A 13268-nucleotide genomic window follows, 5' to 3' on the forward strand; every position below is an offset into this window, starting at 1 on the left:
AAATTCAAACAAACAAATAAAAACAACAACAATGAGGCAGAAAGCCTCAACAGGACAAGCCAACAGTAGATATACTATAAAGAAAATATCAATCAAGAATATTTTAGTGGGCAATAAGTGAAACAACTGACAATGTTTCTCAATAAATCACCAGTATCTACCACTTAGTTCTAATACAATTCGTTTTCTATCTTGAATCCAAACAGTAAGTCAAAGCTGCTTCATGCATATATGTCCACTTTAATGTAAGTTCACATCAGTTCCCCAGATGACAATCCTAATTAATTCAACCATCAAAGGTTAGAAACAATACTATGAACATTGCCACATTGCCCTTGTCTACCATTTCATCAGACTAAAAAATACTCAAAGCATCAAAATCTTTTTTTTTTTTTGCCCTTGAAGGAATCTGAGTGAACCTACTATATATAATCCCTGCATCAACATTTCCATCCACACTCATTCATAGGTGTTGTAATAGACTTGATTTAAAAATCATTTATTTGATCTTACCTCTATCACTGAAGTCATCCACTAGAATAATTTCAGCTATCAGGCTGTCTGGAGTCCTGTTAATTATACTGTGTATAGTACGTAGAAGAGAAGTCCAACCTTCATTATGAAAAGGAATAATGATGCTAGTGTTTGGCAGCTTCTCCAGGTACATCTTGTGTTTACAGCTAGAGGTGACAGAAAAAGGAAGTTATATTTAAAGCAAAGCAAGCATATATAATCAGTGTAATTAAACATTTTGTGTCATCCATTGTATTTTCATAGAAGGCAATGACTGGTTTAGTACACATTGCCTCAAGCAAAAATTTAAAATGCCATTCACATGAACTCTTCCTTTTAAAAATTCAACAATGAATGCTTTTTATCTTTAGCTAAAGTTGTTAATGATAATTATTATATAATGTATAACTATATAATTATTATTATTTACTATATAGATAATAACATTACATATACTCTATAATATACACTATTATATTATATAATTATATATTAAAATAGCTATTGATGAGATCAAAATTTACTTTTAAATGATCACTCTTCCAGTGAATATTAGTAAGTATACTCTTTTGCATTAGTACCAAAATCTAAGTCTAAAAAGTCCACAATTAGTAATCCTTGAAGATTATAATTTAATTGTGCAGTTATTACTAATGCTGTTTAAATATACCCCCCCCCAAACAAGCCCTCATCTTTTTAAAAACCAGCATTTTTCTAGCAATATAATCTGGTTCCAAATCACAGAATACCATGATCTTCGAGGAATCAAAATGGTGTTACCCATAAGTTGAGAGAAAGCAATTGAAACACTGGCAATACCTATAACAATCTACATGCATGAAATGATATACAAAGATGTTGTTTAAGAGATGCTTGGTGAGAAAAGGAGATGGGCAGGTCATCTAATAAAAATGAGTTATAGAAGTAAATAGCATATTTCCTACTCTGGTGCCTATGACATGGACTGAAACATCTAAAGGAAAATTCTTAGAATTATAGGTGGATAGTCTTTATGGGATTTATGGGAGGTTTTGAACAGGAGACACTCAGGATAAGAAATCACAGTTATATTAAGATCTACACAATAGGAGAGAGTGGCCACATAGATGAGACCATAAATATATTGAAATATTGAAAAGGTGCCATTTAAGCAACCTTCATGAAAGTCCTGTTCTTGTAACTCATTATGACATGTAGACATACGTCATTAGAGAGCACAATCTCTGGCAAGTCATATTAAATTGGAATTATTTTTAGTATGGATCTAAAAAGATGCTGCATATCTGTTAACTATGGACCAGCTATGTTTAGAGAAGACCAGCTGTGGAAAGTTAGTCACCAGAAAATTACCAATATCATTGTTGTTACTGTTATTTTTCTTACTTGGTAACAGCTACTTATGATGATCACATGCTAAAATGAAGAAGGGTTTTGCTCTGTATTGGTAGAGAGAATATTGAAGTCATTTAAATAACAGATTTTGAATACTAAAGGTTGTTTAATGATGAGTATATAAAAGATAGCTCAAAAATCTTGACATAAGCTATTTAAATTCAAGCCTGTATAAAAATGTTATATAATTTATAATAAAATATCACATAATTGTAATTGTTTTAACAGAATTTAATTACTCAATGGTAAACAGTCTGTCCTTAAGAATCCTTTATAATCAGTCTTTGTTATGCACCTTATATTTATATTGGTGCTTACATGACAAATCGTCTATTAAGTCCAGGATTTTTTATTACAAAATCATGAAAGTCTGAGAGTTTATCAAATGTCCATTTCTTTCATTCAGCATAATATTTAACTTTGCAAGGTATTATATTTTTGGCCGGAGCCCCAGTTATTTTACCCTTCTATATGTTGTGTTGCAAGACTTGCTGTCCATTAATGTCTCTGCTGCTAGGTCTTGTGTAATTCTAATTGTGGCACCATCATATTTAAGTCTTGATGCTGTTAATATTTTTTCCTTGAGCTGGGGGTCTCAGAATTTAACTATGATATTCCTATGAGTTTTCTTCATAGAATCTCTTTTAAGTGGTTATCAATGTTTTTTTTTTTCGATTTCTACTTTCTCCCCTTGTTCTAATGTGTCAGGACAATTTTCCTTAATTATTTCTTGTATTATTGTATCAAGGATCCTTTTTTTTATCATAACTTTTAGTTATTCCAATTATTTTTATATTTTCTCTTTTTGATCTAGTCTCCAAATCTTTTGTTTTTCTTATATTTTACTTTTTCTTCTATCTTTTCGTTATTCATATTTTGTTTAATCATTTCTTGATGTCATATAATTTCACTGACTTCATTTTGCCCAATTCTAATTTTCAAGGTGTAATTTTCTTCCTTAAGATTCTGGATCTCCTTTTCTAGTTGGTTGACTTTCCTTTCATACCCTTCTTGTTTTTCTTGGATTGTTTTTATTTTCGTTTTTAGTTTTCTTGTCATTTAATTTTTAAAGTCTTTTTTACACATCTTCTTTGGATTCTTTTTGGGTAGGTGAACATTTGATATAACTCTTTAGGGGTTTCTTTACTTCAATATCCTCCTCTGAAGACGAGCCCTGGTCATCTCTATTCCCATAATAGGTTTTTATGGATGGCTTGTTTTTTCCTTTGCCTGTGCATTTTTTTGTGGAGATGACTTAATTATTTGTAGTCATTTCTTGCCATAGGGTATGGGAAATGGTGCATCTTGCCCCAGATCTTCAGCTGTCCCCTCTAGCCTGAAATCAAAACCAAACCTCCAACCTCTTATAAGTGCCCATAGTCAGGGGCTTTCTGCCCCACTGCTTCTGCACTCACCAGGTGTGTGCTGGTTCCTTCTCACTCCTACTTCTTTTCACAGCACATCTGGGTCTGGTGTTCCTGGTCAGCAAAGGTTCCCTAGATCTTCTTGGGCTCAAATGCCCAACTCCCCTCATTATCCCAGGGGTAAAATTCTTGTGGCTGGGGCTGAGCAACCTCTCAAACCAACTAACCCCCAACCTTTCAGCTAGTGGTTGTCAGAACTTAGCCTAGAGGTGTTTACTCTTCACAGCGACCAAACCTCATCCTAGAATTCTTCAGATCTTCTCAAAGTGTCCCAGGAGGGCCCTGTTATGCCACTGTTCTTTTCTATCTCCACCCACACTTTTTTTCTGACCTAAGATGCTATTTTAACTCTTTTGTTGGGGAAAATCTTGAAAGCTTGGAATTATTTGACCTACTCCACCATCTTCCCAGAACCCTTCCCTGCTTTCCACATTTAGAGAAAGAACTTTGGAATCTGAAGGCAGATAGAAGCATAGTATTTGTTCTTCAGTATTTGTTTTTGTTTTGTTTCTTTCTTCTGGTTCCTTCTATAAGTTCTAATTCTGCTTTAATGTGAAAATATGTTTAATATGAATGCATAAATAGAGTCTATATCAGACTGCCTGCGCTCTTGGGGAGGGGAGAGGAGAATGAGGGGGAGAAAATTTGAAACATAAAATATTATGAAAGTGAAAGTTGAAAACAAAATATTTTTTAAATTAAATTTTACATTTATTTTTAGTTTACATCATTCATGTCCACGAGTTTGAGTTATAAAATTTTCTCCCTATCTTTCCCCTACCCACCACCCCAAAACAGCAATCTCACTGTATACCCCCTCCCCCAATCTGTTCTCTCCTTTACCCTCCCCCATACCACTCCAGCTTTCTGGTAGGGCAAGATGGATCTCCATACACCAGTGCCTGTATATCTTATTTCCCAGCTGCATGTAAAAAAATAATAATAATATTTTTTAAACATTTGATTTTAAAATTTTGAATTCCATATTCTTTCCCTTCTTCCCTCATCACCGACCCTTACTGGTAAGATAAGCAATTGAATATAGGTTGTACATGTGTAGTTATGCAAAACATTTCCATAGTGGATATATTGTAAAAGACTGACTATATTTCTCTTCATCCTATCCCACCCCCACTTGTTCTATTCTCTACTTTGACCCTTTCTCTTTTCAAAAGTGTGTGCTTCTAAATATCCTTGCCCCCAATCTGCCCTCCCTTCTATCATCCTCCCTCTCATCCCTTCCCCCCTACTATCCTGTAGGGCAAGATACCCAATTTAGCTTGTATGTCATTCCCTCTCTAAGCCAAATTTGATGACAGTAAGGTTGACCCATTCCCTTTTACCTTCCTGTTCTTCCCCTCCATTGTAACATTTATCCCTTGCCTCTTCTATTTTGTCTTTCTCCATATCCTTTCATTATATTCCTCCCTCACCTCTCAATTTCACCTTTTAAATATCATCTCTTCCTATTCAATTGATACTGTGCCTTCTATCTATGTATACATATACACATATATACATACACTAACATGTATTCATACATATATATACCCTCCTATATAGACATATATGTTTACATATACATACACATATATACACACATTTCTATTCCCTTCAAGTATTCTCATACTGAGAAAAGTTTCATAAGTTAAAATTATCATTTTTCCATGTAGATATGTAAATAGTTCAATTTGATAAGTTCCTTATGATATTTTTCCCTGTTTACCTTCTCATGCTCCTCTTGCTTCTTGTATTTGAATGTCAAATTTTCTATTCAACTGTTTTTTTTTCATGAAGAATGCTTGAAAATCCTCTACTTCCCCCTGAAACATGATACTCAGTGTTCCCAGGTAGGTGATTCTTGGTTTTAATCCTAGCTCCTTTGACCTGTGGAATATCATATTTCAAGCCCTTCGATCCCTTAATGTAGAAGCTACTAGATCCTGTGTTGTCCTGATTGTGTTTTTACAATACTAAAATTATTTCTTTCTGACTTCTTAAAATATTTTCTCCTTGACCTGGGAACTCTGGGATTTGGCTATAATATTCCTAGGAATTTTCTTTTGGGGATCTTTTTCAGGAGGTGCTTGGTTAATTCCCTCAATTTCTGTTTTGCCCTCTGGTTCTGAAATATCAGGGCAGTTTTCCTTGAGAATTTCTTGAAGGATGACTTCTACGTTCTTTTTTGATCATAGCTTTCAGGTAGTCCAATAATTTTTAAGTTATCTCTCCTGGAACTATTTTCCAGGTCAATGGTCTTTCCAATGAGATATTTCACATTGCCTCCTATGTTTTCATTTGTTTGGATCTGTTTAACAGCATTTGTCATAAAGTCATTAGCTTCCATTTGCTCCAATCTAATTCTGAAGGAATTATTCTCTTCAGTGAGCTTTTGAAAGTCTTTTTCCAACTGGAAAATTCAGCTTTTCAAGGAATTCTTCTTTTCGTTGGCTTTTTGGGCCTCTTTTATCATTTGAGTTAATCTATATTTTATTGTGTTATTTTCTTCAGTCAGCTTGTTGATTATTTTTTCATGATTTTCTTGCATCATTCTCATTTCTCTTCCATATTTTTCCTCTGTTTCTCTTACTTGATTTTCAAAATCCTTCTTGAGCTCCTCCAAGGCCTGTGACCAGTTCCTATTTTTCTTGGCAGCTTTTGGTGCAGGAGTTCTGACTTCATTGTCTTCCTCCTCTTCCATGCTTTGATCCTTTTTGTCCCCAAAGAAAGGAATCTAAGGTTTGACTGCTGTCCTTGCTTTCCTTCCTTTGCTTACTCATTTTCCACTCAATTACTTGACTTTTGAGCTCTTTGCCACAGTAGAACTCTGCTTCCAGAGGGGAGAGCTTTGTCCCAAATCACTGGGGTTTTTGCAGCTGCCAGAGCTATTCAGAGGGTACTGTTTCTCCATCCCCCACATGCTCTGACTCACTGGTCACAGACCTCAGGACCACTACCCAAGATCATGGTTCCAAATCCAGGCATGTTAAAGCAAGAGCAATTACCCTCTGAATGGTCACTTCATCTCCCTACAATCTACAGGCCAGGAGCTCTGAAGCAGCCACATGGAGGCGGCTGCATGGTTGCCATGCCTCCACCCCTTCTCGCTCTGGGTACAGTGGCTGGACAGTGCCTCTGTCCAACCAGTTACAACAGAGTTCTACACTAACCTTTTACTTTGTGTTGGTGTTTATGGGTTTATATTTCTGAAAATTGTCACAGCTGCTTGTGATCCACTCTCCCAAAGTCCACTCCAGCTGCTAGTGGTCGGGACCGCCCTGGGGCTAAAACTGCGGGCTCATGTGGGGCTGGGCTCACCTCCCAGTGTGCTGTGATGGTGCCTTACTGCCAGCCTGCCAGGCTGCCTTCAGAGGGAGATGTGTTTCTCTCTGTCGCTTTGTGTTCTGTAGCTCTAAAATTTGTTTCGAGTCATATTTTATAGGTATTTGAGGTGCTTATGGGGGGTGCTCAGGGATTTTACCTTCTTCTTCACCACCATCTTGGCTCCACCCCCAAATAAATTAATGGACAAAATAATTAATTTGTGTTCTTTTAGGATGTGGCATACACTGTTTTGTAGTGCTTTGCTATTCATTATTGTCAAGTAATTGCTTCACTGTTAAAAAAGAAGTTGTTCCTTATTTATTATGTTAAGAAAACCAGGTGAGGAACAGTATTGTTGTTGTTTTAATTAGGAGAGAGGCAACTGAAAACAATTCAAAGCATGTTCCCAAAGGAGTAGTTTCATTTTTTTCTCTTCCTAGGATAGTTTATTAGAATGAGACATTTTAAAGAACAAAGAGCCCTGACTGATAGCAGCTAGGTCTCAAAGTAGTTGAAAAGTTTGCAACAGATAATCTAGCTCTTGATGCAAGAAAACAATATTCTTTCCAATAAACTCTGTCTATTACTCATCATTTTCTTAGCTGCTTTTGGTCTCTGATATATTACTGTTAATAAAGCGGCTACATGCACAGAGTGCTTAAGAATCATAGTGGACCTGCGTATAGCAAACTAAATACGCAGTCATGGTATAAGGAATAGAGAGCAAGCATATGAACCAGGAAGACAAATTGTTTAAGTATCTTGGTCATAGACTAACAGAAAGTATGTGTATACACACACACACCTATATACATATACATACACACAGATTTATATGTATGAAGATATATGCATTTGCTATCACATTCTGAAATCGTATATTGTATACTAAACCCATGGGTTATTTTCATATTGTATATATAAACATATGTATTAATATGCATGTATAATATAATAAGAAATACTACATAACCTACAAGTGAATATTTAATGGACATGCTCACAATGTATGTCAGATAATTCTTCTAGATTGGTAGCAGGATGGAATAGAAAATGATTTCTTACGTCTGCAAAAGTCAGTTCTTCCAAATCAGCTGATCAGTCCTTTACATCATGCCCACATTTATTCTCAAAAATCTCAGAAGAGTCCCAGAGGATACAGAAGAGATTGTCTCTTAAATGCTGTTTGCTTTTAGTTCTCCAAAGTCATATACCTGCAGGTGATTTTATTAAGAGGATTTGCCATGGAGGCATACTGTTTCATAAATCTCTGATAGTAGCCACTAAAACTTAGGAAAAGTCTTAAAATTTCAAAAATTCTTCAAATTTAGCTAGATGAATTGATCTATTTTTTTTTTCAAGACAGATAATCATCCCACGCTAACATGCCATGTGCTTCATAAAGGATTTGTAGGAATAGCACATGTCACCTGATAACTTTAGAAGAAAAAATTCTATCAGGAGCGGGGAACCTGTGGCCTCAAGGCCACATGTGATTCTCTAGGTCCTCAAGTCCCTTTGACTGCTTTGGATTCAAAGGGGCACATTTGAGGATAAAGAGGGCCATGTGTGGCCTTGAGGCTACAGGCTCCCCAGCCCTGTGAATCTAGATCATCAAATTTATATTCAATAGTCTCTTTTGAATATTATATTCTAGAAAAGTGAAGTTCTTTAGTGCTTCTTTGATATTCTTTGAGAACACACTTGTTGATCTTTCTATTAGCATCTTCAAAGGTGTAAAGCCAAGCATGAGAAGCTTTCCAGAGGACTGCTGCTGTGAACAGCTTTAAGGTTCTGATTACATGGTATAGTGAACTCTCTATTTATTCAGTAACAAAGTCAAAACATTGACAAAAACCAAAGTACAGCATAAATAATGTTATAGAATAACAAGTTATCAATAAAGTGGCCACACAGCTTTCACCAAAGTGGCCATATAGTTTTTTGTTTTTGTTTTTTGCTTTTTGGAGGGCAATTGAGGTTAAGTGACCTTCCCAAAGTCACACAGCTAGGAAGTGTGTTAAATGTCTCGGGTCCTACCGACTCCAGGGCTGGCGCTCTCTTCACTGTGTCACCTAGCTACCCTGGCCACATAGTTTAAAAAAAAAACAATCATTTAGTAAGTCCTTAACTCAGGCATCCTTAAGAAGCAAGCCTCCTTAAGGAAGAAAAAGTATAATGGTCAGAGTTCTCTACCCCAGTCTCAATCCTTCAGTCAAAAAGTCTTCTTTCTTCTTATTGGAGATTATTTCCCAATCATCCTTAATTTAATCATGCTGAAGAGGTACAAGATACAGAGTACAAAGTACTCCCACTCCTGGGCCACAATAAATCATGATCTTCTCATTTTGCATTAAATACCCAAGGAGAGGTCTTTTCATCTTGACCCGAGGCTTTCTCTCAGATTCCATGGTTCTTCTTCCATGGGCCCAGCTCCTGTATGAATCTACCCAACTGTCACCTGGATTAAAGGGCAGGCGACTCTCAGTTCCTTGTCCATCTCCTTGTCCAGTTCCCATTCTGTATTGCTCCTTAGTATCTAGTCCACCACAAGTCCTTCAAAGTTTCTGTTCCTGGGAAGAAAAATCTTAAGAAAGCCATAATAACATTTATACACATTGTGGGCACCATCATCAATTCACTGTCTTCCTGTGAAATCAACACAGACTCAACAACATGTCTGAGAACTCAACATAAACCCATAAACAAGGTCTGAGAACTCAACACAAATCACAGTATAGTCCCAGGACCTCTGAAACCCTCCTTCAGGGCTTCTGTAAGCAGACAACAAGAAAACTCCTCTTTTAGGTCTTCCAGTAAGGTCCCAGGGCTTCAAACAAAAAATCAACACAAACAGAAGAGACAAATTGAGTGCCTGGCCACCACAAAGTTCCCGTTCTAAATTCTGCTCTCTCCCAGCAATTCTGGCTCTCCCAGCTTGTACTCAGCTTTTTATCTGGTCATTAGCTCCTCCTCTCTGTTTCACCCTTTCCTGTTGCATCAGCAAGTTACTCCCACTGTGGGATTCACAAGTTCTATTTCTTAACAAAAACTTGATATAATCATGGGAAAAGTTCAAACTGAAACAAGGTGCTAAATAATTAAATACATGAAACAAGGTGTTAACACTTCTTTGCTTGCCATTGCAAAAGGGGATATGATTTTTCAAAGGGTAGTAAGCACCATATCACTCTTCGTAGTCACCCTCCAAATATTTTGAATAGATTGGAGTTGAACCCTATCAAAGACAAAACTCAGAGTTGTTTGATGAATCTAGGTATCCCAGAGCAAAGGTTATCACCTTTCCCTTAACACCTAAACTTGAAACTCAGTAGAGTAGAATTGTGGATAATTCATTGATAATTATGGTAATCTCCATAAAATGGAAATTCAACAAGACACTCTATATTTTCAGTTTCTCCTCTTATGCATTGGGTCCTATATTTTCATGTATAAATGACCCAATTAAAGTGGTTGGGTTAAAGGATGAGGTGAACATTCATTCCTGATTCTGTTCTCATTTTCCCTGTCATTCTAGTGAATTTCTGCAAAATCAATGTAAATCTTTGCTTGAATTTCACCCAGCTCAAATGTGTAGGAAATACAACCATAATTGCTTGGTTACATGTAATCTCTCCTGGTTTTCCCATTGATTTAGGGTATTGTAATGGCAAGCAAAGTAATACTTTGCTCCTTGTTTCAGCTATTCAAGTGTGTTTGAGCCCTGCCTGTGATTATATCAAGTCTTTGTTGGAAACATTATACATTGTGTTGCCCTTAATAGGTCTAAGGGAGTTTGGAGACCTTCCTTGCCTTTAATAGGCCTAATATCATTACATGGAGCCCTCAGTGGGAGGAACTTGCCCAAAGAACAAAACAAGAAGGATACAGCAGGAAGGGTGGAACAGGATGGAGCAGAACACAAGCTGGGACCAAGTAAAACTGAGAGAGAGGATATTTGTGATGTTGGCACTCTGCCTGCTGTTCTGTTATTCTGTGTTGATTGTGTTACATTGTCATACAGAAGCATTCTGTCTGTTGACTTGTGTTACTTTGTCAGACAGAAGCACCCTGTCTGTTGATTTGTCTTGCTTTCTCAGAAAGTGAATTGAGATCATAGTGCCAGCAATGTGTCTAAATATTGTTTTGGCCCTGTTGAGTTTTGTTTTCCTAGAAAGAGAAACTGTGAAGAGCTTGGGGTGGAGCCATCCCCATGAGTGACTTTATGGGACAGAAGCAGAGAGCTGCCTTCCTACGAATCCAGGCAACAGTCAGGTGAATCCAGGCAAGAGCTGGCAGGGGCCAGCCATAGAAGAAGAGCCATGGAGTTTGGAAGTCAACCTCAAGTTAAGATGAAAGGACCTTTATTTGGGTACTTAGTGCTGACTAATGAGATTGGTGACTTATTTGTGACCTAGGGGTAGATGACCTTTGTACTTTCCACTACCCCTCGAGAATGATTAACTTAAGGGTGATTGGAAGCCAGCCTCCATTCAAAATGAAAGAAGATTTTATTAGGGTTTTCCAAATCTATTAAGGAGAATATTACTTACTGAAAGATATGTTTTGCTTAAGACCATGTGGCCACTTTAGTAATAAGTTGTTACATCATATTGCTCTGAATATTGTACTTAAGTTTCTGAAATGTTTTCCTTTAGTTTACTGCTGAATAGAGAGTTTACTATACTATGTGATCAGAATCTTAAAGTTATTCACAGCAGCGGTCTTCAGGAGAACTGTTTGAGATTGGCTTTATAGGTATAAATAAAGAGTAGATGCATGATGTTCATTCATTCATTCATCATTCACCTGTTTTATTTATTTATTGCTTTTTGGAGGGCAATTGGGGTTAAGTGACTTGCCTAAGGTCACACAGCTAGTGTGTGTTAAATATCTGAGGCTGGATTTGAACTCAGGTCCTACTGACTCCAGGTCTGGTACTCTATTTGCTGCACCACCTCGCTGCCCCCTAAGGCTTTGACAATATCTTTTTTTTTTCTTTTTGGAGGGGGGAAGGCAGGGCATTGCAGTTAAGTGATTTGTCCAGGGTCACATGGCTAGTGTTAAGTTTCTGAGGCCAGATTTGAACTCAGGTCCTCCTGACTCCAGGTCTGGTGCTTTATTCACTGCGCCACCTAGCTTAGACAGTATCCTTTTTTTTTTTTGGAGGGGGGAAGGCAGGGCAATTGGGGTTAAGTGACTTGTCCAGGGTCACACGGCTAGTGTTAAGCTTCTGAGGCCAGATTTGAACTCAGGTCCTCCTGATTCCAGGGCCAGTGCTCTATTCACTGTGCCATCTAGCTGCCTCCATGATGTTAATTTTTTAAAGTTAGGATTTAAGTGTGCTTAAAAATGAAGCTTTTCAACTAATTGAATTCTCATTGATCCTCCCCACCCCAAATTCCATTTCTCCTTTATACTACCTAAATCCAACCACCTTCCTTTGCTATGCTTTTGATCACCTATATTTCTCAATTAAGACTGGCCTGAATTTCATGGTGGCTGCAAAGAATAAACAGGTTGGTGGGGATGGATCTTCCTTGCCACACACTTATGCCCTGAATTTTTTTAAGCACCCAGACAAAAATCATGGCTCAGAGTTTGGGTCTCAGTGACTACATGTTATAGAGAGGACTTTTTTCCTAGCCTGCCTAATTTTCATAAATTTTATAAATCATAAAATATTATAGTCACCATGAATGATACATTTTCTTAGCACAAATATGAAACAAGTCCCAAAGGTCTATTTTTATTAGGATCATAGAGTTGGAAGAGTCTTTGGAGATAATAAAACACTATTCTCTCATTTTAAAGATAAAAAAAATCGAGAATGTCAAATTAGATAAGAAAATTAAGAATGTTGAATTACACAAAATGTATAGCTAGTTAGCAATACAGCCCAAACTGGAACACAGAAATAGTGTTAATGAATAACTTCTTTTTCTCAAAGGTCATTCTTCTGCAGAAGACCAAGGAAGTTTAGATTCCTAGTTTTTTTTTTTTTTTAACAGACTACAATGAGAAAGTATTGGTCCTCTGAATGTGAAAGCTTTATCCCAAAACTAAGTGATTTTCTACTGGAGAATGTGATCTTGCCTTGATCATTGTGAACTGAAGAGAAAAAGTTATAACAATGATTATATTTTTTGCACCAAAATCTGAGGTAGAGCTATTTTATGAATAACTGGATAACATCCTCCAAACTAAGATAACACATACATATCTTAACAATAAGCGACTAAAGTACAAACATAAGGTTGGGGGAAAAAGAATTAAAATATTACTTGATCACTCAGCAAACATTTATTAAGGACTTAATAAGTTTTCAGTACTGAGTCTGTGCCAAGAACTGGGGGTATAAAGAAGAGCAAAAAGAATCCTTGTCCTGAGAATCAAGAAACAAAACTATTCAATATCTTAAAAAATGTTTAAAAGTTTCACACATGTGTATTATGAATACTTTCCTCAAGAATAGGAAAGGACTCCATATGAGGAGGCTAATAATTACTAAAAAATATGAAGTTATGTCTTACTGAGAAGGAAATAACATTTTACCATTAAGGAAGCCCTTCCTCTCTCTCTCTCTCTCTCTCTCTCTCTCTCTCTCTCTCTCTC

At 36.7% G+C, this 13268-nt stretch overlaps 1 protein-coding gene and 1 pseudogene across 1 annotated transcript in view; both read right to left on the reverse strand.

The window, feature by feature from the left end:
- Positions 1–430: 430 nt before the first annotated feature.
- GALNTL6 (polypeptide N-acetylgalactosaminyltransferase like 6) overlaps positions 431–13268 on the reverse strand; it is a 226156-nt gene continuing 213318 nt past the window's right edge. Inside the window, exon 4 of the mRNA XM_069100484.1 lies at positions 431–680. Coding sequence (XP_068956585.1) covers positions 500–680 — 181 coding nt within the window. The 3' untranslated portion in view covers positions 431–499. The remainder of the gene's footprint in view (positions 681–13268) is intronic.
- LOC138168948 (protein SGT1 homolog pseudogene) overlaps positions 12705–13268 on the reverse strand; it is a 3720-nt pseudogene continuing 3156 nt past the window's right edge.

This window comes from Petaurus breviceps, unplaced genomic scaffold, assembly GCF_028583685.1.
Source record: "Petaurus breviceps papuanus isolate PSGF00001 unplaced genomic scaffold, PetGlider_PUasm1.0 126, whole genome shotgun sequence".
Classification (NCBI taxonomy): domain Eukaryota; kingdom Metazoa; phylum Chordata; class Mammalia; order Diprotodontia; family Petauridae; genus Petaurus; species Petaurus breviceps.